This window comes from Calonectris borealis, chromosome 1 (assembly GCF_964195595.1).
Source record: "Calonectris borealis chromosome 1, bCalBor7.hap1.2, whole genome shotgun sequence".
Taxonomy (NCBI): domain Eukaryota; kingdom Metazoa; phylum Chordata; class Aves; order Procellariiformes; family Procellariidae; genus Calonectris; species Calonectris borealis.
In genome coordinates this window covers 63,150,612-63,177,936 of record NC_134312.1, presented here as the reverse complement: position 1 = coordinate 63,177,936, position 27,325 = coordinate 63,150,612, and the positions used below count along the sequence as shown (strand labels likewise).

Genomic DNA, 27,325 nt, shown 5'->3' with positions numbered 1-27,325 from the left:
GACGTACCAGCGCTTCTCTGGTCCAAGGCTTCACACTGCTCATCAGTTTTAAGCCATATATTAGAAAATTATTTCTCCCTTCAGCTCTGATCCTTCGCTATGGGGAAAGTAAGGGGAGAAGGGTTAAGATTTTAACCTGTAGAAGGCAGGAGGTGCAGGAGTCTGCAACAAGGAACTGGAGCTTTGACACCAGAAAAGCTTCTTTACTTTCTCTACTTTTAGTACCATCAGTTTCTCAAGGACAGGCTGAGCCCTGAGTTATGATCTTGGCAGCTAAAAATAAAAAAAGCTCCTTTTTGTTTAAGACATATTTAAATGTCCTACAAGGGATTTCTTTCTTTTTTTGTCATTTCAAGTCTATGCATTCAGAGCAGTATTTGCCTATTTACTCACAGGAGTCACACTGAGGCTGGAAAAAAGAAATCAGGCTACTTATGAAGGCTTGAGTTTGTGGGTGCTCGACTCTTAAGGTTGTAAATTGTTGGCCTCAGTCTTCAGCACCTCTGCTGGCCCCTTGTGTACAGGGAGGGAGCATTTACCAGGAGCACCTCACACATGCATTTGGAAGATGACCAACTAATTAATGTTTGCTAAATGCTTCGTGAGCCTCAGGGGAAAAGCAACTATGGAAAGGCAAAGTTTTATTATTGTTGTACTGCACCTAATGTACATAAAATGTTTTCAAGGCATCAGGCACTACATAAATGTTGTATGGTATTAAAACTGACCTGCCCTTGTCAGAGCAAATAATAATTACGCTGAGTGATGGGAGAATCTTGCAGTTTCTTTGCTGTGAATGTTTGCCTGTTTACTAATTCAGAAAAGGTCTCATCCAGCAACTGCTGAAGCCAATGACTTAAGCAGGCACTGGCTCAAGCCCATATTAAAGTATCTGCAGAAGGGCGAATTACCGTAGTAATTTGTTTTGTGTAAAGCTCTGCTCGCCTCATAGGTTGGACTGTGCTCTCCAGGGCATATTTCCCCAAACTGCATGCCTGGGGCTGAGTCACCTCTCAGTCCGTAAGGCTGCCAAGCCTACGAGGCCATAGAGATGAAGAACGACCGTAGAGGACCTCACTACATAGCCCATATGATAGCCTCTATTTGCAGCATGAAAATTCATGCTGATGCCTTTTAATATAAACGTAACGTGAGGAAATGAACATTTGATTAAACTAAACACACGGGCCTTTTATACGCAAGGCCCTAATTTAAAGCACTGTCACCTCCATACAGAAAATACCAGCTGGAGCAGGAATGATTAAATTAAATCATCTGGCTCTTATGTGATACCATGAATGTCTGCTGAGAGGGAAAAAAAATCCCTCCTCTTTATTCCTGTAGATCTGCAGCAACCACCAAGGGACACTTCTATAGCAGGAAGGATTAAGTCTTGCACGAACTTCAGTGCTTAATGTGCTTTGGACTGGTGACATGCCCTTCGGACAGACCTACCCCAGTTTTATAATTCTCTTTCTCAGCCTTTTGGGCCTCTGGCAGTCCTTTCTCCTGTTTAATTTCCTCCTTGCCTCCCTCCCACTGGGATCCTTCTCCATTCAGCATTTCTACCACCCAAGTAGAAATTTTGATTGTGTCAGACAAGTGTAGAAAGAGAGATTTTTGAGCCTCGGTGGGCTGAGGAGAGAACCAAGGGGGGATTTCCTGGGGGCTGAGTGGTTTTTAAGGAGGCGAGAAACGGGCAGTCTCTGTGCCTGTGATGGGCTTAGCCTGCTACAATGCACGGCCAGGGATTATATCACATCCACAAATAGCTGGAGCGAGGCACGCATTGCGTACAGGTAGGGAGCCACTTCTGGAGAGGAACTACTCTTCCCCACCAAACCTAAGTAAAAAAAAAAAATAGTATAGTGAGGGTACTTGTGTATTAAAAGCTGCCTGGCCGGGCACTATCAGCACACTGGGGACCTGCCCCTTCCTTCGTGACAGCAGAGCACCCCAGGTGCCCCGTCTCACTCCCAGTTATTTATTTGCTTTTCATTTGAAGGCACCCGCTTCTCTTGGCACAGGAATCTGGGACTAGGTGGAGTTGACAAATATACAAAACCGAGATCGAAACAGATTTTTTTCTCCTTTCTTTTCATTTGGAGCTTGCCTCATAAAGGATTTCCTTAGTGATTTTCTTCTCTTTTCCTGCCTTTTTTTCCCCAGATCTTCTCCCTGATGGCACTTGTTCTGTTCTTGCTGATCACCATGTGTCAGTAGTAATGTAGGTGGAAGAGAATTTCTGACTGTTTTGGTTGCAGCTTTTGCGTTTATCTGTTTGGTTTTGGGACACAGTTTCAGGAAGTATTTTTATCTCACGGAAGTTTCCTTGTGAACAGTGATGCTACGAAGACCTTGTTTTAGCACCGCGAAAGCTACTGGAGGTAGTGCAGGTCTGTCTTCTGTCAGGAGCTGAAGTCTTGGGTTCGAAAAGCAAAGTAACATTAAAGAGAGTCGACATTGGTGTAACCTTATACTTTCTGGCTCTTTCCCCAGCGCTATTGGGCACGTACTTAGAACCGCGTTTTCCTCTCCCTAACACTGATACAACCCCAGGGAGCTGCGTGGATATGCACCAAAGTAACGGAGGGAATTTGGCTGCAACGTCTGCGTGTAATGTGGTTATCAGTGCGTAACCGGTGCACCGGCGTTTCCCACCACCTCTGAACTTGCCCTGCGAATCGGCACCTGCCTCTGCCTGTGCTCACGCGACTTGCGTGGCAATGGACCCGGCGAGAGGGGAACGTGAAGGGTGGAGTATAGAGGAGGTGTGAGGGTGAGTGGCAGGTGGTTTGACCAAAAACCTGTAATACTGAATTTATTTGGCACGCACAGTCTTTAGGAGGAGCCGGGAGGAGTCTGTTTGAGATGTCTGAAGCACTGAGTGCTGCTGCAGCTTGGGAAGTGCCTCAATGAACAAAGTAACTCTCCCAAACTCAGTGAGCATCTAGCAAGGGTGGGGGTGAGAGGCTGCGTGCTGCATTTCCATTTGAATGACAACCCAAGCAGATGAGAGAGGTGGCAGGTAACCCACGTGGACTGAAGAAGTAAAGGGAAAACTTGGGAGTACATGTTTTGGATAGCCTTTGCTTGCTTCTGGGGAAAGAGGCATGAGGGAATGGAGCTGAGGACTTGCTTTAATGTTCATTTCTGAGAGCATGCGGGAAGGCACAATGCTGCTGGTGAGGCTTTAGTGCTACCAAGGCATGCCATAAGGATTCAAGAGGAGAGGTGCTAGGCAGCTCAAGAAGCCTCTTGCTGCTGCATCTTAATCTGGAAATCAGGCTTCTTGTCCTATTTTTCGTTCCTGAACCTTGTTCTCAATTCTATAGTCAAGAACTGAATACTTTGCTAGAAGATATCCTTCTGTAGGCCTCTGTCAGAAGAAAAGACCAACAGACACTTGGTGTTTTTAGGTAGGCTCTTCTCTAGCAGTGTATCTTAAAACAACACCTTCTGCCATGACCTGCCTCCTGGGACGAGTGGGACTCAGGAGCTTCAGGGTCCTGTTTCCCCAGTGGCAAGGGCTGGTTCTGCCTGGTGCCATGTCTCAGGGAGACATCTCACTTGGCAGGTGCGGGCTGGATCGCAGACAGCAGAGAGAGAGATTTTGCAGTAAGTATCGCATGAGGACTGCCTTAAGCATTTTTTTTAGTATTTGGTCCAAGTTCTGAGGATAAAGCCAAGAAATTTTACTTCATCAACCACGTCCTTATTTCGCTGCCTGACATTGTAGGGAGGTTTTTTTAGTTTGATGCTTTACAGGTATTCCAGCATGTTGCTGTGGAAGTGGTAAAACATGAGGCAAGCTTTCTTTAAGCCAGTTAAAGATAGGCGCCTGTTGAACCACCCACCCCTTTTTTTCATTGATCTGCATCTTGAGTGCTGTCCTGCCTCTAACCTTTCCTTTCTTGATACGGTTGTTAGAAAGGTTGTCGTGGGACAACTCTAACTTGACATAGTATTCTTGCATTTCTTCCCCTTCTCCCAGGCTAAGCGTGGCACACAGGCTCTAGTTCTGTTAGGGGACAAGCAGCTCCTAGAGGTGACCAAAGAGAGGTCAAAACCCCAAGCAGATTCTTTGATCTCTTGGCAGCTTTTGATCCATTTGATCAAGAAACATTGTTGACCCGTATGTGAATCCTACCTATGGCAATGGTCAGAATAGCTCTTTTGGCAATTTGAAAGGGAGGTGGGTGAGAGTCACTGACGATGATGCTGGCTTGTTGTTGACTCACGACCTCCTATCCTATTGCTATCCAAAGTCTACGTTTTGGGGGAGTGCCGATGTGGGCTGTGTAGCTAAGCATACACAGATAACTCATGGATCTGCATCTGCACTGAAGCAGATCTGCACGTCATCTCTCTGTCATGGACTTTGTCACAGTCACACCTGCCCATGAGGCATTTGATTTGGATTGCAATTTCTCAGAAACTGCAGCCGGTTCAGTCTCGGGCCATGACTCAGCAGCGCTAGTTATGAGGAATGTGGTCTCTGCAGCCTTCGCTGCTTCCAAATCAATTTCAGGTGCACGTCACATTCTGTCAGCTACACAAAATTTTCTCTGATTTTTTTCATTTCTGGCTGCTGAGCACCACCAGACCATGACCAATAGGAGAAGTGGAAATCTTTTATTCACTGATGTGTACTTGGATTACCATTCCCAAAACAGAGGTGGTAGAGGAGGATCTGTGCCTCACTCGGCAGCTACTTTGGGGAAAAGTTAGTATCTTGTCTTAAACTGTCGCTGAAGATGGGTTCATGCTGGACGTTATACGGAAGCAAGTGAGGTGCAGGCATATGTTCCCTTCTGCTGACTTGGCTGTGGTGACGCTAACCACAGCCAGCAACGAGGAGCGAGCAACTGGGAACAGTAACATCTCAAACTGCAGCAGAAAGATTGGCGAGACCTCTCCTGTCAGCACTTGGATTCCCTTGGTGTTCATTGAGGAATTAAAAGTTAACTGAGGGTGGTGGCAAAAAATAGGTTTGCCTGCCTAGAAAATGCTAAAGCCAATACTGAAAAGCAGAGGTGGATCTGAAGGCAGTTATCTCTCTTAGAATTTATATAGGGATTAAAACACGAATCATCCTTGTAGCACATAGGCAATTTTATAATCACTGCTGGTATTTCACCTCAGGGTACTCTGTGGGGTGAAGAATTAATTTCCCATCTTTTTCTAAGATATAGAGGCCTGAGATTTGCTGTTAGTCATAAAGGAGAGTTTGTGGCCAAACTAGGTGCTTTCTGGACCTCAGAAGTGATTGAATGATCTGGGATGGGTCAGGGTGTACCACCACACCTCCGGAAATCAAACTGGGGAAGCGTGCATGCAGAGAAATGCCACAAGATGTTACATGGCCATTTCACTTCCACGTCAACAGGACAAGATACTACAAGGCTGTGCAAAGAATAAGACAAACCGCTGTGCAAAGCAGTGGCTGCAAAATTAAAATATAGGACGTTTTATTACATGCAGTGTGGTGTCTCCTTTCTCCCCCCCACATCTCTACTTGTTACAGAAAGGAATCTCTTTCTTAATGAAAAAGCACCCAATCTTGAGTAAGAGACGATGTAGACTTTTTTTTTTGCAGGGGGTTAAAGTGGCATCTTTGCACACCACCACCCCCCACCCCAGCAAACCTGCCAGCATTTGAAAGATATAAATAGGGACATTTAGGGAGAAAAGCATATTTAAGTTCCTTTGAAATGTGCTTGGCTAAAAGAATATTTTGGAGAGAGGGAGTGGAAAAACAAATGGAAAATATTTTCTTTGAAAGGGAAAAAAAAGCAGCAAACGGTCCTTCCTAAATAGAGATACTTGGCTGGTGTGTACTTTACGCAGCCCTGGGTCAGACCTTGCAAACAACTACTAAATTAGGTCCAGCTACTTTGATGCTAAAAGCGTGGAAGTGCCAATAATTAAGTTGCATCAGATGTAGGAAATGACTGATGTGTCTGCCATGCTCACGATAGCAGAGTTCACTGTGCTGCCATTTGACCGACCCCTTTTTCTTTATGTAAGCAAAAGGAATATTCTTCTAAGGCAAATCAGCTAGTTTTTCACCTTTGTTTTGTTTTCTGAACTGCTAATCCCCTGAAGGTATAGAAGCTATTTGAAAGAGCAAATCAAAGCTCCCATAATTTAGTGTTATATTATTTGTTGATGTATGGTTTGATTTAGTGGCTACTTATTATATCAGGTTACCATATAATTATCTTAATTATTGACTCCAGAAGTAAGTAGAGGGATTATGAGAGAGACAGGAAGGCCCAGTGGAAAGACCATGGCTCAGAGAATCGAACACATCACGGTGTGCTCTTGGCTCCACCACTCATTTACTCTGAGCCTGAACTCCTCCCTCAGCCAGCCCGGCCATGAAATCAGGAGGGATTGCAGGGACGGGACTCAGATGCTGACCCAGAATTCAAAGAGATGCAGGAGAGCAGTATAGAAAGGACAGAGGAAAGTTCTGAAAGAGAGATACAAAATCAGCAGGGGAAAAAAATGAATGCAGACCACAGCATGCATTTGCATCAAAGCATGGAGCACCTATGTGGTTATGGAGAAGGGTAGGTTTGCCACGAAGGCCTGAAATTTGAATCTGATCACAGTTCATTTCCAGCCTCTGCTACTGATTTCCTGTCTGAAATCAGGTAGCCCTCGGATCCCTTTCTGCAAAACAAGGATGATAAAAATCATCCTCCTGTCTTTGGTTTTAGCTATTCAAATTATTGGGGCACAGCTCCTCGCACAGCCTTCAGCCATGGTTCTCATGACATTGCTGCCGTTTGTGGCTTTTCGTCTCCTAGTCCTTTGTCTGATAACCATCGACCAAAGCCAAAGGTTTGAGTTAGTAGCCACTACTGCAATATAAAAGCAACATTGGAAGGGTGTCAGTGCAGTCTATGCTTCCTGTATTGATAATATTTGACATATACTGACAAAATACTTCATCTATTGACAAGCTGAGTTGCATCTTTTTCCCTAAGAGAGGCGCAGACACACTGGTTCTGCTCAGCCTGTGCAAATTACTTTCTTTGGTTTTGCTTTTTCCTGAGCCAAAAAATGGGGATAATAGAATGTATCTATTTCCTTCCTAGAAAAGATCAGTTAATGTGAAATGGTGCATGGTGGCTTAGTGCTGAATAAGTGGAATACCCTAATCCAGCAAGGTATCCTCGTTCTATTGTACGCCTTTTCTGCATACCATCTGGAGTTGTTCGCTGCTTAGTATTTTCAGTATGTACCATATGTTTTTGCATGAAAATTCAATAAAATATGCATTATACATGAAAAGTGCTGTAGTAAATAAAGGAAGGATGGAATCCAGTCCCCTTTGTGAACGGCAGGGGCCCCAAATCTTCATAAAAGGTTTAGCCTAGTCTGACGTCTGTGCTTTTCTCCAATTTACTCTGTGTCAGTCTTTAGGAGATGCTCTAATTTAAAACAAAACTCTGCTTTCCTGACGAGGTTATTAGATGTACTTTGGCTGCCCTCTGCTGAGAGCACTGAATAAGACAGGGAAAATGTCCTTTTTCCAAGGAAGGTAACAGTGGGAGAAATTATCTGTTCGTCCATGCACTGAGTTGTGTCACTGCTACTGGTGGTCGTCCGCGGTTTGGTGTCTCTTGCTGTCTGCTGCCTGTCAGAGGCCAAAGTCTTCTGAGCTACAGCCCTGTTTGGGTTTTAGTGCCCACCACTCCTCGTCAAGGGCCGGGTGGTTTTGTAGACTTATGAATATGTGGGCTCAGGCATTGCCCGCCATGCAAAATTAAGCAGCATTACCCAAGGGGTGGTCACGGGAGGAAGCAGGCTTCTCTCCCCAGGCAGTATTGCAATCCTGCCCGGTGGGATTTGAGCTGTACCTCAGCACCCTCTACTCAGCAGAACAATTCGCTGCTGTGTTCTGTTCCTTATCGGGGTGCCGGTTTCTTCCGGTGCCGTCTCCCACCCCTCCACAGACTTCACAGCACTAGCACTTGCTTTATTTCTATAACTGGGAAAGGGCAAAGGGTTCGCTCCAACATCAGCAAGAATAACTGAAGGACTTGCTGTTTCTTGGGAACAAAGTGCTCCTGGTCTGCCACGCTCCCGTCTTTGGGAAGAAACAATGGTCCTGTGCAGATTTTAGTGCATGTATAATACAATAGCTCTGTTGTAGCTATTAATGCGGTCTGTAATGCCCTGTTTTTAATACTTCCTAGCAAGTTGATTTATTATTATATCTTCAGCTGGGCTGTGGACCAAAGTGTTTTGATGATGAAAGGAATGTTATACACACATTTAATTACTGCCCACATTTTTGTATAATTTTATCATTTACTGTTTTAGATGAGACATCGAGTTCTTCTACAGGAAAAATGCCCAGTAAAAAATAGATGATTTAAAAGCTAATTTGAGATGAGTTTGGCACTTAAATGTGAGAAAATGTAATTGTTCCTTTCTTCCTGGCTTTTCAGATGGTCCCTGATTACCAAAATGTACAAGAACTCCCTTATCTGGACATGGTGATTGCAGAGACATTGCGCATGTACCCACCTGCCTTCAGGTATCATCTTTTTTCTTTCCCCTTCTGATTCCACAGAGTAGATCCCTAGCTCTATAAAATGGAAATCTGCTGTTGGAAGACGAATGTGCCCTTGGTCTCTGTGCCAACATCAATACTGCTTGTGCATTTGAAAGGTATAATGCGGCCTATTGAAGGAAAACTGGCTAATACTGGTATTTCTAAAGCAGTCTTTTACAATGGATTGGCCAAGATTGCTTCCTCACCATTCTTTGCATCCCCTAAGGTTAGAGGATGGAGCCATTTTGCAGCAGGACTGGCCTTAGAAAGCCAGAAGCTGGTGCTTCCATATGCCTCAGGCTTCGGGGATACACAGCAAAGACCTATCCCAGCCTGTTGGCTGGTGGATGAGTTACCCTGCTGGTCATTAAGGCCCTGATCTGTGGAAGGGTTGCACATTCAGAAAGCTGTATTTTACATGTGTGTTTAACTAGGACCCATACTGTTTTGCACTTAGTACTGTGTTATACTAATACAGCTAAGCTAATAGCTACATCCATTCAATTTTGAAAGTTTTGCCCCAATTCACACAAGACTAATTTTACTGAGTTGTTACATTGATGAACTGAAAACAAGGGGGAAGGAAATTAGAAAGCTATCTGATTGTCAAATTTCCAAGTTATTATCACAAGCATAAATGCAAATGTTAAGAATGGAACTTTTCGAAGAGGTCAGCCTGTTGCACTGCTTCTCGTGAAGCCAGGGGAAAATTTCAGATGACTGGAAAGGAGCCAAAGCTGAGCTTGGTGTGAGAACCTTTGAAAAATTTACCCCATGATTGCAAGCACCTTAAAATAAAAAAGTTTAAAATCGTATTCTCTTTTATATGTTCACAAAGATCTGAAGTCAAGATTTTTCAATGGACATCTGCAGGATTGTTCACAGTAAATGTCAAAGATACTTTCTCCTGGATGAGATGACTGGGCTTTCCTATGTTATACATGGTATACAAGTGGAAATCGTTTTGCCAGTTAAAGCGTCAGGGATCTTTGCATTTCAGCTGAAACACTGGAAAACAATCAATGTTTGTCAGATGGGAAACAGAATGAGAATGGAGCAAGGTTGTTCCGAAATTTCGATTGGCATTGTCGGTGGTGTTTATTGATCCGGCTTTTACTCTGATGGATGTGGAATGGATAGGACAGCCCAGCGCCTCGGAAAGATGCTAGTTGCCTATGACAAGGATAATGCCGAGTTAGGGGAAAATCCAGTAGCAGCCAAGCTTGTTATAACATGAGGGTTTTTTTTAAAAAATTAATTTATTAGCCAGAGAACTTTCTTCCACAGAACTCATGTTTCCACTGTCACCAAATTCATGTGAGGATGAAAAGGACACCTTGTCAATGTGTTTTTTAGCATGCCAGTGTTTTGTTCCGGGTTTGGAGCCTCGGTTATTTATTTGTCTATGAGAAAGTGAGAGATGGGTGTCAGCATGGAAAGAATGTGTTCCTGTAATGATACCAGACTGACAGTCCTGAAACTGAAATCTTTGTTCAACTTTTTAGGCACAGCGCGGGGAGCAGCAATGGGAGCTCCTGCACATTGTCTCGCCCTTGTGCTCCCAGCTGGTGCTGGGGAATAGCTCCTAGGCTGAGACAGCAGGGCACCCGCCTGGGTCCGGGCTGGTTTGAGGTCTGTAGTGACCACCCAAGCACTAAAAGATCTAGATCAGGATCTGCCACCACAGATGCACAGCCACCCACCGGGTTTTTACAAGGTTTACAGACCCAAGCTCGGCTTTGGCAGGTGGCTTTTCTCAGTCTTACTGTCATGATGAGGTTCCTAAGGACAGTCCAACTCTGTCACCTGTCACCACAGGGTGGGAGGAAACTGGAGAGTTTCGTTGCTAACGTCATGCCTATCTTTGATGAGTATACGTGAGCTGCAGTTTTCCAAGGCTTGTGAATTGGTTGTATTTTTGTAGCAGCAGCAGCAGAACACTTAGACCTAACATTAAAACCATCCCTTGCTAAGTTTCAGGTGCTGTCCCAATGTGAAGGAGCTTCTCAAATAAATAAACTCAAAACCTATATTTAATTTAATTTTTTCCAAAGACAAACCAGCATACTCTTTCTGCCTGTTATTAGAGATGACTGACACATTTCATCTGCAGTTTTCATAAAAAATGAGTCTAAAACCAACATTAGCAGCAAAATTGCAGTTTAACAGTTAATGTTTTGGAAAACCATAAGCAACCAGACATCCTTTACTGTGAAAAGGGCAAAAGTTAGCCAGCTGGGCTGGAGCTGTGTGCTTCTAGGTGGAGATGATTGTAACTTGAGAAGACACTAGCATCAGCAACGGTTGCTGTATTTATCTACTGGGAAAGTGTTACTCCCGAAATTGCGGGGTCAGTCCAGCTGAAGAGATTGACTTTTATGGTTCCCTCCTGCTGTATTTTTACCTTTATTAATCATCTGGGATACATGACACTTACTGTTGCAGGTTCACTCGGGAAGCAGCTAAAGACTGTGTAGTGCTGGGGCAGCGTATTCCAGCTGGGGCTGTCATTGAAACCGCAGTTGGACATCTCCACCACAACCCTGAGTTCTGGCCAGAGCCTGAGAAGTTCATTCCTGAGAGGTATGTGGAGTAGTGCTTTCCATTCTTAGGTTGGAGTCCTTATTTGGGCCTGTTTAGACCAAAGGCCTGCCTTAAATGCTGTTTCACGCGTTAGGGTGGGCACAGAACTCCAGCCTGTCCAGTGGAGACACCAGATCCTGCTGTCCTTCACAGCCACCGTCACCCACTATTCACCCGAAGCAGTATTTCCACCAAGAGGAGCACAGTTTAATTTAGATTATAACATATGTTACTTCTACCAAATTAGGCAAACGGTGATAGTGGCGCATCCCACAGAAGGTGCAAGGTCTGGTCAAGGTTGAAATGTGGCACAGGTTTTCAGACCTGTTTCCAGATCAGATGCTGCAAATAGTGTCACCTCTGGATGGAGAAATTCTGAAGTGAGATAGCATATTCAATGGTGTGGAGCTACCCAGGAAACTCATCCAGCTCCTGGCTGGTTTAGAGCAGCCCTTTCACCTGAGATGTTGTAACGATGTGGGTACACTGGAGTGGGGAACCTATCCCATCTCCCACTGGGAATTTGCTCTCTGTCCATAAGTTAGGATCCTGGGTTCTTAGCACTGCTTGGCAAGACATATTTTCACATGAAGCATTTATTCTGTTCAGCTGGAGGGGGGGACTGTCAAGTTGTGTTTCTGTACTCTGCCCTATCTTACAGATGCTGAGTTGACCTTTCAGGGAGAATTTCAGCTGATGCAGTGCTGTGTGGAAGCACAATTTTGTTTTGTGGGCAGCAATATTTTAAGCTGTTCTGTGGGCAGCTGCATTTTAAGCTACCACTACGTTGAAAAATCTACTAAGAAAAAAGGTGCATAAACAACTGGGTGTGATAAAGGCAGCCCAGAACCAACACATGTATGGTGTAGGTGGGTTTGCCCAATGCTCCTTCTGGAGCAAATCTTGGCATATGCCCTATCAGGCACCTTAGGCCATGAAGAAGAGCAGTGCCAGGGTCAGAGAGGCCTAGAGCTTTTGTTGGGGAGGAATCTTAGCAATAACTGGAAGTCTGGGGGTTTTTTTTAGCAGTGCTTATCTAGAAATGCTGTCTTAATTGTTTATTCACCACTTTAACAGTAGCATGAAAGTGCATTACAGGGTAAAATGGATAGTGGGGGCTGCGGTCCCCTTGACTCATACGGTGCTGTTTGTAATGTATCTGAGATGAATTCCCTTTTGAAATTTCCCTGGGGAATGAAGCATAATTACCAACACTCTCCTCAGCTTGTATCAGTTGGTAATGTTAGTTAGAATTATAAAATAAGAGCTTAACAAAAAATAAATTAATTCAGCTACAGTCTTTTGTCCCCTAATATTTTGTTTTGAAATCTGCCTCAGGAATAATACAAGGGAGACTTTAAATTTACCAGAATGATATATGGGGGTGAGCAAGGCAAGAATTGCATTAACATGTTTGCATGGGATATGCAACAGTGCTCAGTTAGTTAATGAGTTAATGGTCCTTCAATCACAAATTATGGGCTTCTATAGTACCTTCTGCAGTAGCATCCCAATTTTATTAAGGATATCTAAACATGGGGATGGTGTTAGTGGAAATACATAATATTATTTTTTTCCAAACCTCAAAATATCCTGTATTACCTCTCATCACTTTCTATCCTGCATGAGTTCTCTGGGCCTTAGCAGTCTGAAGTTCTTGCAAACTGTATCCGAACAGATGAGAGATTTTCAGGAATGACCCTATACATGAAGAACAGAACCTTTATCCACATATAGAACTGGAAAAGTAGTTCTGTACTACTAGAACAGCTCCAAATACCTTATGACATGGGAGGACTATGTAGATTTCCAGGGTAATGCCACCAGTGAACGGGCTTGCTTATTTTAAGGAACAACTGTGATCAGTGACTCAGCGCAGGCCAGGATGAGCCCCACCTTGTTGATTATGCATTGACTGACGTGGTTTAACCTGGCAGGCAGCCAAACCCCATGCAGCTGCTCGCTCACTCCCCCTACCCGGTGGGACGGGGAGAGAATCTAAGGGTGAGAGTAAGAAAAACTCTTGGGCTGAGATAAAGACAGTTTCATAGAACAGAAAAGAGAAAATAATAATAATAATGATAGAATATACAAAATGAGTGATGCACAATGCAATTGCTCACCACTCGCGCTGACCGATAACCAAGTAGCGATCGCTACTTCCTGGATCACGCCTACCATTCATATACTGAGCACGACGTCACATGGTATGGAATACCCCGTTGGCCAGCTGGGCTGGCTGTCCTGATTATGTTCCCTCCCATCTCGTGTACCTAGCTCAGTCAGTAGGCACGGGAGCTGTCCTTGGACTAGGAGGGCACTTAGCAACAACTGAAAACATCAGTGTGTTATCAACATTCTCCTCCTACTAAATCCAAAACACAGCACTAGGAAGAAATTTAACCCTATCCCAGCTGAAACCAGGACACCCTAATAACTTGTACTGACTTGTACTCTGTACTCTTGTCTGTACATACTCTGTCCAGTATACATCCATCTTTGCAGATGCTGGCAAAGAGATTTTACTTTTTTTTCCTTTGGACTGCTGTTCGAATAGGAATTTTGTTTCCTTCCTTGTGAAAAAAAAAAAAAGAAAAGAAAAGAAAAAAAAAAGGCTCATTTCTAATGGGTTGATCAAGTGTGTTAAAGCTAGCTAGTTGATGCAGATCTGCATACGGACTGCCACATTAATCAGTCTTTCCAATCAGACTGAGGTACTTCAGCTCCAAGAACAGAACTGCCTGCAATTTCAATGTTTCCCAACTGGGAACCTGGTCTCTTTGGGCCAAGAGCAGAAAGAAGGGCTGTACTGAATTGTAATAACTGTCTGCCATGGCCTGTCCAATCCCATGAGATTTCACCTCCCCTTGCAAGCTTCAAAGAGAAATTCCTGTTGATCCGCATCTGCAGTGCACAGCAGGGAAGCGCTGTTGCTAATTCTAGTTACTTCACATTGCAGCCCATTAATTTCCTCTTAGCTGTAATCTCTCCCTCATTCACGCAAAGGTCTACACAGTAGCATGTCCGCACCTGAAGTTACCATTCTTCTGAGTGTGGTCATCAGATGAAGGCAATTCATTAAAGATAGATTGAAAGTAATACTAATGTCTGTCTGTCCTTTCCTGGAATCATCAGCTGACAAAGGCTGATGGCCATAAATCAATTATCTGTTTACTTAAGAGTGTCAGACCCATCAAGACATAATCTGTCAATAGTCCCCTTGACCTGTCCATTAAGACCAATTGAAATATGCACCTTTTGAGATGTAAATGAAAATGTGGAATCAGGAGCAAAAAGCATTTCTTGAACGGGTTTCCATCTCTGCACCTTCTAGGTTTACAGAGGAGGCTAAGAAGGAACGACATCCCTTTGCATACCTACCCTTTGGGGCAGGACCCCGTGGCTGCATTGGCATGAAAATGGGTTTGCTGGAGACAAAAATGACTCTGCTGAGGATTTTGCAGAAGTTTCAATTTAAGATCTGCCCAGAGACTGAGGTTTGTACATGCAGAAGCTTGAAGGCCACACTTGCCAACTTCAGTGAGTTGACAGTGTGTCCTAGAGGATGGCTTACTCCCCTTTGTGACTTTCTCTTCATCTGAGAAAATTGCTAGAGCCACTTCCATAAATAAGGAGCAATAAGAGGCCTGGACTGAATGTTTTAATCAAAATGTGTTTTAACCTTTATGATTTTTCCAACAAAACAAACAGTTACACACCCCTGCCTTAGTGGAGAGAAGTGTAGCAACACCGCAGTCAAAATATCTTGATTTATACAGGGTGAGAATGGGTGTACATCTCAGCATTTTAGTAGATGCCTATTGCTATATATATGGCATCTGGCACTTACTCAGCAGCTCTAGAGTTTACAGAGTTAATTTCTTTCTGTTCAGATCTACAATATACCCGGGCAACCACTGCGTCAGCCTCTGGCTGTAAATTCTATTTAATATTATACTACCACAGCTGACTGTAAAACAAGTACTTTACAGCTTCCACAGTAATCCTGGTATGAATTGGTCCCCCAGCAAAAATGTCTGTCTGTATGTGGGGGTGTTTTACACACATAAACAAAGACATACAACTGTACATAAGATGCTCTTTTTTCTTTCAGATTCCTTTGCAGCTGAAATCAAAAGCCACACTTGGACCAAAAAATGGAGTCTACATTATGCTAGAATCTCGCTAAAAGAAAATGTACATCCTGAAACCTCCTGGGATGGGAGCTCTTATTCAGTGACTCACTGGGTATAATTATTTTTCAGAACCCCAAAGACAGGTAGGAGCCTAAGTCCCACTGATGGTCAGTAGGTGCTGCCTCACTGCCCTCCTGTGGGAGATCCTCCAGTCACTTCTTGAAATGAGATGCGGGTTCCACAGTCATTTGGTGGTTTTCAAATTGCTGTGAATAGTATCTGTAAAGAAGCATCCCACTTTTGTTTGCTTTTCTACATTACACTTCCTTTCACTCATCTTTGAGAATGCTTTTTTCATGCTCAAGTTCAATGAAAGGAGCAGGTGTTAAGCGTACACTAGATTTACACTGGATTTTAATTACAATTCATTATCTCACACATCCTTCTCACGCACTTCTAAGTCCCTACTCTAGAAAAAGCCCAAGAAGCACCACAGTTATAGCAGAAGACGTGGGATCCAGTACATTGGATTTTATCCTGAACTCTGCTAAAAATCAAAGCGGAGTCTCCTGCACAATGCTTAATCTCTCCCTGTGTCTGTAAAGTGGAAGGAGTTGCACCTTCTTCATGCTTTTGAAGTGATTTGAAATACACTTAGATTAACAATTTGCACTTGGCACATTGCATTGACATGATTGAAGAGGAATGAAGAGTTCCTCTGTTTACCAGCTAAGTTCCAGTAGCTAAGACCAAAGAAATGAGGTGGCAGCCGTTTTGCTGGTTACTGAACTGCTGTTGGAAAGGTGGAGAAAAGAAGATACAAATTTAATGAAAGCAGGAAGACTGGAAGAAATTTAAGGGTATTCAGAAGGTGTTGGTACAACATCTGCTTCACTGCTTTGAGGCCTTTACTTTCCAACATTGCAGTTGGCACCATCCTTGTCTAGCTCATTGACTCAAGGAAATTAAGAGCGCTGTATGCACTAAAGCCAATGGCAAGGGAGTGGGATCATCAGTCCCAGCAGCTCTCTTGATTCCTTATGTGACCCTGGAGCAGGTCATGTCCCAGGTGCCTCACTCCACTCAGGAGGGAACTTGTCAGATTGCCAGCTGCAGCAGCACCATGGATCCATTCAAGCTCTATGGCTGCGCACATGCATCTTCACAGCCAAAGCAGCAGTACGCTTTCACGGTTCGCATTCCCTCCATGCTCTTTCCTGCTCCTCTACAAAGCCCTTCAATAGCATCACACAGCAGTGATCGATTGACCTGAAAAAAAACATTTCCTTCAGTGGGCACCACAAGCTGGTTGGCTTACAACAAAACCACGAGGGGAGATGGTCTCAGTCTCAGGGTCCTTTGTTTTTCTTTTTTTTTCTTTAAGTTTTTATAAATATCAAAAATTCTTATGGCACCATAAGAATAAGGAAGCACCTTTCAGTTCTTTGCAAGTGTTGACTTTCTGCTTGCTGACGTACTCTGCTCCAGGTTTCCTTAGGTACAGCATCTCTCTTGGTGGTATGCACAGAGAAGTGTCATGGCAGCAGTAGGAAGAGACTGACTGCTCAGCTTCACTGCAAGGATTGGTGGAAGGAGCCATCTGCTCACTGATCCCTAGCTGTAGTTTCTCTCCAGCAAGCACCTTTAGCTGCCTTCTTCCCACATGCTGCCTTAACACTGATCAAATTACTGTTTCTTGCTCCTGGAAGATTTTGTCTTTCTCTTTCCTAGGATTTTCTTTTTTTTTTTAAACCAGAACTGTACAGGTAGTAGTGGCAAAGTACTGACCTGGCAGTCTTGGAATTGTTCCTATTTCCATGGAGTATCTCTGGCATGCTCATAAAGTGCCCTGTTACAGACACACTGATTATATGAATTACTGATGGAGTGATTGTTATTTATTTGAAAAGCAATATACTGTATATACCCTAATTTCTACACATTATCCATCATTTTTCCTTCATGAAAGTCATGTGCTGGCAGCTGATTTACTGTACAGCTTATACATACAACTGGCAAAAAGTTGGATGGACCTTGCCTAAAAATGTCGCACCTACCTGAATGAGCAGGAAGTTCATTTCAGTCTGAAGTCAGCTGTCAAAGGCTTGTTTGTCCCTTCAAAATTTTTTTACTGTTCTTCTTCCTTACATGACTTAGCAGGTCATTGTGTGCTTCATTTTTGAACAAATACTCAAGCCTAAATCAAGCTTATGTCTTTCTTCAATGCATTTTTATATCAAGTGTTCTACAGCTTATCTGAATGCTGTTTATATCCTCAATATTTGTCTGAGAGAGTGCCACTAACGTGTAGGGTAGTTGAACAACTGCCTAAACAGAGCGCTATTATCTTGAATACCATGTTGACTCCACTGGAAAAAAACAGTACTGCAGTGGCTGCAACTGTGCATCACGTTTTACAGGCTTGGAAACTGCACCACAGTCTTTCCCAGCCACTTCCAAGTTGAACACGGACAGTATATGTGCAAGTAAACTCACTTGAGTCTGAGCTAACGTTTTTTCAACTGCCCTGCAAAGTTTTCTGATTAGGAAGTATTATCTATTTTCACCTGTTTGTTTGTAGTAGTATGGAATAGAGGAATTATTTTTGCAGCTGTGGGCCAAGCCAGATTTCTGGAAGTGCGTCGTCCCTTGTTCTACACGTGGGTCTAGTGAGACAGCTCGAGAAGTAAGACAGAGAAAAGGCTGCCAACTTTCCAGTACTATAGGAAGAGCCCCAAGCCATTTCTTCCTTTTAAACAACAGCTGCTGATACAGTCACCAGACACTGCAGAGTCTTTCATTTTACCAGCATCCTTAATGACGCTGGCCCTCTCCCTGGCTGTGTGGGCTCAGCAACATACGTAAAGAAAGAGCCGCCTTGAGGGACTGGCGCTGCTCTAGCCCCGTGGAAGCACAAGTTTGCAAAAAAGGAGACACGAGACTGACGGCAGCTCTGCAAACCAGAAACTGGTAATATCCTGTTAATCACAGTGTGTTTGTGCACCCGTATAACACGGTCCCAAGCCGATCCTGAGCAGAGTTGGCTTTAGTATTCGTTAAAGAAAAAACTACCAAAAAAGGAGTTGTGTTTGTAGTTGCAACATCAAAACATAACTTTATATCCTTAAGTTATGGTGACTGTTAGCGTTTGTGGCACAGCATGCTTCAATCAACAGCAGTTGATTCTAGGGAGGAACAAGGAAGCTGATTTAAAATAATTTCTCTCCTCAGCAACAGTGAGTGTGTTGTCTTGCATTGCTGAGCTGTGGGTTTGTTTAAAATCAGGCATGTCTGTTTTACAAAAGGGTCTTAGTCATTCTCTGACAGCTGATACGAAGCAAAGGCTGCTTGGTAAAGGAAAGCTTCTATTAAAAACATCTTCTGGGACTTTGCAATGATTACGGAAAGCTGTCAGTATAAAGTGCTATTTTTAATGAGAGTGCTGAGATAGAAAACCTTTACAGTTCTGTACTTTATAAATAGTATTCCTGGAAAAACGGAGCTGGGTGTTAAAAATCATTATGCTTGATTGATTGTGAATTTGTACTATCTATTCTTACCTGTCATTAAACTGCAGAATTTCCTCTCTGTGTGTGATACTTTCTGAAATGACCACCTTCTCATTTCCCTTTGTTGAATGACATTTCCATCTTGGACACAGCTTCACCTAATATGAGACTCTTCTGTGCATTTACAGTAGTAAATATGCTAAAAGAATTTAAATCTGATTTACGAACTGTTTCTTTCATTGCTTGGTTCGCACTGGCCCCACTCTCTTTCTTCTGACTGTGAAAAGGTTGATGAGTCTCTAAGATGTTTGCTCCCTGCACTGACGGGTGCTATGGCTACTTTCAAGGAGGGAGCAGGATTCCATCAATCGCTAGGATTTTTGCAAGTAGAGATGAAGCCGTGACCGGGCCTGAAACAAGAAGTGCAAGGGAGCTATTCAGGAAGCCTATCCTCTGGTAAAACAGGTGAGCACCAGTAACCCTGGCCATATAAGACAGCCATCCTCCTGGGTTTTGTGCTGGAAGAAGTATTCCAAGTAAAGCAGCATTTCTACAACTCCCACTTGCCCGTTGGCTCGAAGGCAGCTCTGAGCAATGGTTTCTAAGAAGCAAAGTGCAAGTCTTCTCCACACCAAGCAGCTCCGAGCACACTACCATAGCTGGTGCATGCCATACACCCAAGTTCCTCTTACCCACCACCCCAACTTTGCCAGGCTGCAGGTATCCGAACTGGGTAGCGTACTGCCACTCTGTTGTGGTTTAACCCCAGCCAGCAACTAAACACCACGCAGCTGCTTGCTCACTCCCCCCGCTCCAGTGGGATGGGGGAGAGAACTGGGAGGGCAAAAGTGAGAAAACTCATGGGTTGAGATAAAAACAGTTTAATAATTGAAATAAAAACAAAGTAAAACAGTAGTAGTAGCAATAACAAGAACAATAGAATATACAAAGCAAGTGATGCACGATACAACTGCTCACCACCTGCCGACTGATGCCCAACCAGTCCCCAAGCCCCGATCGCTGCTTCCTGAACCACGCCTCCTAGTTTATATACTGAGCATGATGTCACATGGTATGGAATACCCCATTGGCCAGCTGAGTCAGCTGTCCTGGCTACGCTCCCCCACAGCCCCTTGCATACCCAGCAGAGTGTGGGAAGCTGAAAAGTCCTTGACCAGTGCAAGCACTACTTAGCAACAACTGAAACATCACTGTGTGTCGTGGTTTAACCTGGCAGGCAGCCAAACCCCACGCAGCCGCTCGCTCACTCCCCCTACCCGGTGGGATGGGGAGAGAATCGGAAGGGTAAGAGTGAGAAAAACTCGTGGGCTGAGATAAAGACAGTTTCATAGAACAGAAAAGAGAAAATAATAATAATAATGATAGAATATACAAAATGAGTGATGCACAATGCAATTGCTCACCACCCACGCTGACCGATAACCAAGTAGCGATCGGTACTTCCTGGATCACGCCTACCCTTCATATACTGAGCATGACGTCACATGGTATGGAATACCCCATTGGCCAGCTGGGCTGGCTGTCCTGATTATGTTCCCTCCCATCTCGTGTACCTAGCTCAGTCAGTAGGCACGGGAGCTGTCCTTGGACTAGGAGGGCACTTAGCAACAACTGAAAACATCAGTGTGTTATCAACATTCTCCTCGTACTAAATCCAAAACACAGCACTAGGAAGAAATTTAACCCTATCCCAGCCAAAACCAGGACAGTATCCACCCCTTATTCTATACCATTTACGTAATGCCTAGGTCTCACATTTTTTTTTCAATACATTCCAATTAATCACCACCACCTTTCTTGTCTTTTTATATATATATATATACACACACAGAGAGAGATATCATTCCCTTAGTCTATGGGCCATCCCTCTAAAATATCCATTGAGTTCATTTAGTCCATGGCTTTGGGCTCCATCTGTCATAACAGTCCTTCAGGGCAGTAGAGATGATGTGTGGCATTGGACTGTTGCATCCTGAAGCCAGTTCTGATTTCAGTATTGCTGCTCTCATCCGGTTCTATCATCGTCGCACTTTGCTCGGTTTCATTGGAGTTAGTTCATTCTTCATTAATCTGGGTGATTTTACTGCTATAGCAACCACAGAAATAATGATGATATACAATATCATATCACAATTAACATCATACAATTCAGTTCATTGGCTATTTTCACCCAAAATTAAATCCCCTTGAGGTATACACCACACTTCCCCATCCTTTCGCATTACCTACCAGGTGCACCCAGATCCTTGAGCAAAAGCAATCCCACGGATGGGTTTTCCCTTGCCAGAGGCAGGAGTAACCCAGACTGTCTTCCCCAGCATACTTCTTATGTGCACGACAGGGACTTTATCTCCACCTGCAGAACGTAAGGGTTTGGATTGGGCAGGGCCAGCTCGATTAACAGATCCCCTGGTATTGACTAACCAGGAGGCTTTTGCTAAATGTGTGTCCCAATGCTTGTACGTCCCACCACGCATTGCCCTCAATGTAGTCTTTAGCAGCCCATTGTATCGTTCGATTTTCCCAGAGGCTGGTGCATGGTAGGGGATGTGATAGGCCCACTCAATGCCATGCTCTTTGGCCCAGGTGTCTATGAGGGTGTTTCCAAAATGAGTCCCGTTGTCTGACTCAATTCTTTCTGGAGTGCCATGTCACCGTAGGACTTGCTTTTCAAGTCCCAGGATGGTGTTCCTGGCAGTGGCATGGGGCACAGGGTATGTTTCCAGCCATCCGGTGGTTGCTTCCACCATGGTGAGCACATAGCGCTTGCCGTGGTGGGTTTGTGGGAGCGTGATACAATCAATCTGCCAGGCCTCCCCATATTTGTATTTCAACCATCGTCCTCCATACCAGAGAGGCTTTACTCGCTTGGCTTGCTTGATTGCAGCGCATGTTTCACATTCATGGATAACCTGTGCAATAGTGTCCATGGTTAAGTCCACCCCTCGATCACGAGCCCATCTATATGTTGCATCTCTTCCTTGATGGCCCAAGACGTCATGGGCCCACTGAGCTATAAATAATTCACCCTTATGTTGCCAGTCCAGATCTACCTAAGCCACTTCAATCTTAGCAGCCTGGTCCACCTGCTGGTTGTTTTGGTGTTCTTCAGTGGTCCGACTCGGGTACATGAGCATCTACGTGATGTACTTTCACAACCAGGTTCTCTACCCAGGCAGCAATATCTTGCCACAATGCGGCAGCCCAGATGGGTTTACCTCTGCGCTGCCAGTTGTTCTGCTTCCACTGCTGCAACCACCCCACAGGGCATTTGCTACCATCCATGAGTCAGTATAGAGATAGAGTACTGGCCACTTTTCTCGTTCAGCAATGTCCAAGGCCAGCTGGATGGCTTCCACCTCTGCAAACTGGCTCGATCCACCTTCTCCTTCAGCAGTTTCTGCAACTTGGCGTATAGGACTCCATACAGCAGCTTTCCACCTCCGATGCTTTCCCACAAGGCGACAGGACCCATCAGTGAACAGGGCATATTGCTTCTCATTTTCTGGTAGTTTATTATACAGTGGGGCCTCTTCAGCACACGTCACCTCCTCCTCTGGCGATATTCCAAAATCTTTGCCTTCTGGCCAGTTCGTGATCACCTCCAAGATTCCTGGGTGACTGGGGTTTCCTATTCGGGCCCATTGTGTGATCAGTGCGACCCACTTACTCCACGTAGCATCGGTTGCATGATGTGTAGAGGGGACGCTCCCTTTGAACATCCAGCCCAGCACCGGCAGTCGGGGTGCCAGGAGGAGCTGTGCTTCAGCACCAACCACTTCCGAAGCAGCTTGAACCCCTTCATGTGCTGCCAATATCTCCTTCTCAGTTGGAGTGTAGCGGGCCTCGGATCCTCTGTATCCCCGACTCCAGAACCCTAAGGGTCGACCTCGAGTCTCCCCTGGTGCTTTCTGCCAGAGGCTCCAGGTAGGGCCATTCTCCCCGGCTGCGGTGTAGAGCACATTCTTCACATCTTGTCCTGCCCGGACTGGCCCAAGGGCTACTGCCTGAACTATCTCCTGTTTAATTTGTTCAAAGGCTTGTCGTTGCTCAGGGCCCCATTTGAAGTCGTTCTTCTTCCGAGTCACTTGATAGAGGGGGCTTACAATCAGGTTGTAATCTGCAATATGCATTCTCCAAAAGCCCACAACGCCTAAAAAAGCTTGTGTTTCCTTTTTGCTAGTTGGTGGGGAGATGGCTGTTATTTTGTTGGTCACATCCATTGGGATCTGACGACGTCCATCTTGCCATTTTATTCTTAAGAACTGGATCTGCTATGCAGGTGCCTTGACCTTACTTTGTTTTATGGCAAAACCGGCCTCCAGAAGGATTTGAATTATTTTCTTCCCTTTCTCAAAAACTTCTTCTGCTGTGTTGCCCCATACAATGATGTCATCAATGTATTGCAGGTGTTCCGGAGCCTCACCCTGTTCCAGTGCGGTGTGGATCAGTCCATGGCAAATGGTAGGGCTGTGTTTCCACCCCTGGGGCAGTCGGTTCCAGGTGTACTGGACGCCCCTCCAAGTGAAAGCAAACTGTGGCCTGCACTCTGCCGCCAAAGGGATTGAGAAGAACGCATTGGCGATATCAATGGTGGCGTACCACTTGGCTGCCTTTGACTCCAGTTCATATTGGAGTCCTAGCATGTCCGGCACGGCAGCACTCAGTGGCGGCGTGACTTCAGGCCATGGTAGTCCACTGTTAGTCTCCACTGGCCATATGGGACTGTTAAAGGGTGAGCGAGTCTTGCTGATCACTCCTTGGCTCTCCAGTCCACAAATCAGCTCATGGATGGGGATCAGGGAATCTCGGTTGGTGCGGTATTGCCACCGGTGCGCTGTTGTGGTAGCGATTGGTACCTGCTGTTCTTCAACCTTCAGCAACCCCACAACAGAAGCATCCTCCGAGAGACCAGGCAAGGTGGACAGCAGTTTAATTTCCTCCGTCTCCAGGGCAGCTATACCAAAAGCCCACCGGTACCCTTTTGGGTCCTTGAAATACCCTCTCCTGAGGTAGTCTGTGCCAAGGATGCACGGAGCTTCTGGGCCAGTCACAATGGGGTGCTTCTGCCACTCATTCCCGGTTAGGCTCACTTCGGCCTCCAGTACAGTTAACTCTTGGGATCCCCCTGTCACTCCAGAAATACAAATGGGTTCTGCCCCTTTATAGCTTGATGGCATCAGGGTACACTGTGCACCAGTGTCTACGAGAGCCTTATAGTCCTGTGGATCTGATGTGCCAGGCCATCGAATCCACACAGTCCAGTAAATCCGGTTGTCCCTTTCCTCCACCTGGCCGGGGGCAGGGCCCCTCTAGTTCTGGTCATAGTATCCGCTTCTCACTTCTTGCAAACGTGAGTCAAGAATTTCTTCCTTACAGTCCAAAGTAAGATCAGCCCTTCTGCTCTGTCTGGGGAACTGTTCACTGGAAACTGGACCATCGTGAGACAGGTTTTTCCTGAAAACTGGAGCAGCATTTTTCCTGGGAGAACCCCCTTGTGTGATTGTTTTTCCTTGCAACTCACATACCCGTGCCTCTAAGGTCAAGGTAGGTTTTCCATCCCACTGCCTCATGTCCTCTCCGTGGTCACGCAGGTAAAACCACAGGGTGCCCCGTGGTGTGTACTTTCTATATCCTCTCTCTTGAGCAGAAGAACGCTGACTCCTAATGGCTGAGATATACTGGTCCGTACAGGTGGAGAATAGGACATACCCTCTTCAAGTTGCTGAACCTTCTGAGACAGTTTCTCCACAGCCGAGACAAGGGAAGAGGAAACAGTTTCTTCATATTCCCGGGGTCTGCTAACAATGTCATCCACCGTTGGTGCTTCTTCCTCTTTCCAGCATAGTACTGCCAACCAATTGGCATACGACACTGATGTGCTCTGTACCAATTTCCTCCACATGGGTTGAGTGCACTGGACTTCATCTGGATCTTTGGGCGTTTGGTCGATGTCCAGATCACTATAAACCACCTCCAGCACGCCTAGTTCTCTCAGGTACTGGATATCTCTCTCCATAGTGGTCCATTTGCCTGAGCGATATATAACATCTTCCTTGAAGGGATACCTTTCCTTTACGCCTGACAGCAGTCGCCTCCAAAGGCTGAGGGCCTGTGCCCCTCTTCCAATTGCTTTGTCAATGCCCCCTTCCCGAGAAAGGGATTCCAGCTGTTTGGCTTCCTTCCCTCTAATTCCAGGCTACTGGCCCTGTTATCCCAGCATCGGAGCAGCCAGGTAACAATATACTCGCCTGGAAGATGGCTGAAATCTTTCCGCATATCTCGCAACTCATGGGATCGGTGGTTTCCGTCTCATTTATGAGTTCTTCCTCTTCCTCCTCCCCTCCTCGTGATGGCCCTGCTTTTCCATCATCCCTTTCTAAACGACCTGACTTCTGCTTCCTAGATTTCTTCTTCTGTACAGGGCCGACGGATTCCAGCAAGGGTTGGTCCTCTGGTTCAGCTGTAGTGCCTGTTGCTGGGGTTTGTGTAGCTGCAGTGCTTTTCGCAGGGGTTGGAATAACTGTAGTGACTGTTGCCGGGGTTTGAGTGGCTGCAGTGCCTGTGACGGGGGTTGGAGTACCCGCGGTGTCTGTCGCTGGGGTTTGGGTAGCTGCAGTGCCTGTCGCAGGGGTTGGAGTAACTGCAGTGACTGTTGCCGGGGTTTGAGTAGCCGCAGTGCCTGTCGTGGGGGTTAGAGCAGCCACCATGTCTGTTGCCGGGGTGATCTCCCGCCGCTCGCTGCTCCCGGGACACGCCACTCTGCCCGCCCCGACGAGGCGCCGCCGTTTGCCCTCCGTCTTTTCTTGTTGCTGAGGGTTGATCTCTGGACGGTATTCCTGAATAGTTGTTTAACCCTAAACAAGGCCTGAACCACATTCAGGAGACATAGCAATATGAACATGCTTGTTTGAACATCCCAAGGAGATTCAAAATTCTCAGGGAATATTGTGGACATCTTCGTGAAGAGGATAGAAGAAAAAGGAGTTTCTGACAATATGGAAGGGAAGATGAACAAGTGGGAGAAAGTGTCCCATCCTGTCTCCCCCTTAAATTAATTCTCTGAGGAGAAAGAAGTGTAATTACTAATAGTTTCTAAGAGGTGGTTCCCGAGGTACAGAAATGACGTCAGTGCCGAGTACAGATACCAGATCAGACTTGTGACAAATAATCTTATCACCTCATAAACCAGCAGCAAAATGGTAATTTTTGACCAGTTCCGAATAATGATAAACAGCACAAAAGGGAACACAAGGTATTACATGACCCAACATTGAGAGCCAGCCCCACAACTTTGAGAGCCAATACATCAACATTGTGACCAATCAATATGATGAATGCTTATAACAATTTTGCCTTAACACTCTTTGGTCAGATCTATCGTTACCTCAACCCTTTGTGCCCCACGTTGGGCGCCAAAAAGGACTGTCGTGGTTTAACCTGGCAGGCAGCCAAACCCCATGCAGCCGCTCGCTCACTCCCCCTACCCGGTGGGATGGGGAGAGAATCTAAGGGTGAGAGTAAGAAAAACTCTTGGGCTGAGATAAAGACAGTTTCATAGAACAGAAAAGAGAAAATAATAATAATAATGATAGAATATACAAAATGAGTGATGCACAATGCAATTGCTCACCACCTGCGCTGACCGATAACCAAGTAGCGATCGGTACTTCCTGGATCACGCCTACCATTCATATACTGAGCACGACGTCACATGGTATGGAATACCTCATTGGCCAGCTCGGCTGGCTGTCCTGATTATGTTCCCTCCCATCTCGTGTACCTAGCTCAGTCAGTAGGCACGGGAGCTGTCCTTGGACTAGGAGGGCACTTAGCAACAACTGAAAACATCAGTGTGTTATCAACATTCTCCTCATACTAAATCCAAAACACAGCACTAGGAAGAAATTTAACCCTATCCCAGCCGAAACCAGGACAGTGTGTTATCAACATTCTTCTCATACCAAATCCACAACGCAGCACCACACCAGCTACCAGAAAGAAAATGAACTCTATCCCAACTGAAACCAGGACAGCTCCATGTCACACTTCTGGCATAGCAAAGTTGTTCAGCTTCTGCTGGCTTGCCATCTGTCTTGCCAGGATGGACCTGTTGAGAAAAGGAAAAGCAGAGCAGGAAAAGCAGAGCAGAGCAGGAAAAGCAAAGCAGGAAAAGCAAAGCAAACAACCTTCACAGCTTACCCTTCCCTCACGTGGTGCAGGAGTGAGAGATTATTACACTGTTCCTGCTCAGTTTCTTGTCTTAAGTAGCCAAGAGATATCCTCCTCACTCAGAAAAGAGGTTCAATATCAATTTTTATCTGAAGTTTAGATTTAATACAAACAACTCTTTAATCTGTTCATTTCTAAATGCAATCCAAACAGGTGTAGAGGGACTCCGCTACTTAACAGCAGCATCTTTAAGAAAGTTTCCAAGAACTCAGAAACATAGTGAAACATGGTGCTTTTAGTATTGAGAGAGAGAAAACCATCACAAGGAA

At 45.1% G+C, this 27,325-nt stretch overlaps 1 protein-coding gene across 7 annotated transcripts in view; it reads left to right on the top strand.

The window, feature by feature from the left end:
- Positions 1 to 20,612, top strand: part of TBXAS1 (thromboxane A synthase 1) — a 235,350-nt gene extending 214,738 nt beyond the window's left edge. For all 7 annotated transcript variants that reach the window (XM_075157658.1, XM_075157690.1, XM_075157666.1 and 4 more), the window contains 4 exons: positions 8,469 to 8,557; positions 11,021 to 11,158; positions 14,493 to 14,655; positions 15,273 to 20,612. In XM_075157658.1, the coding sequence (XP_075013759.1) occupies positions 8,469 to 8,557; positions 11,021 to 11,158; positions 14,493 to 14,655; positions 15,273 to 15,347 (465 nt within the window). In that variant the 3' untranslated portion in view covers positions 15,348 to 20,612. The remainder of the gene's footprint in view (positions 1 to 8,468; positions 8,558 to 11,020; positions 11,159 to 14,492; positions 14,656 to 15,272) is intronic.
- Positions 20,613 to 27,325: the final 6,713 nt, after the last annotated feature.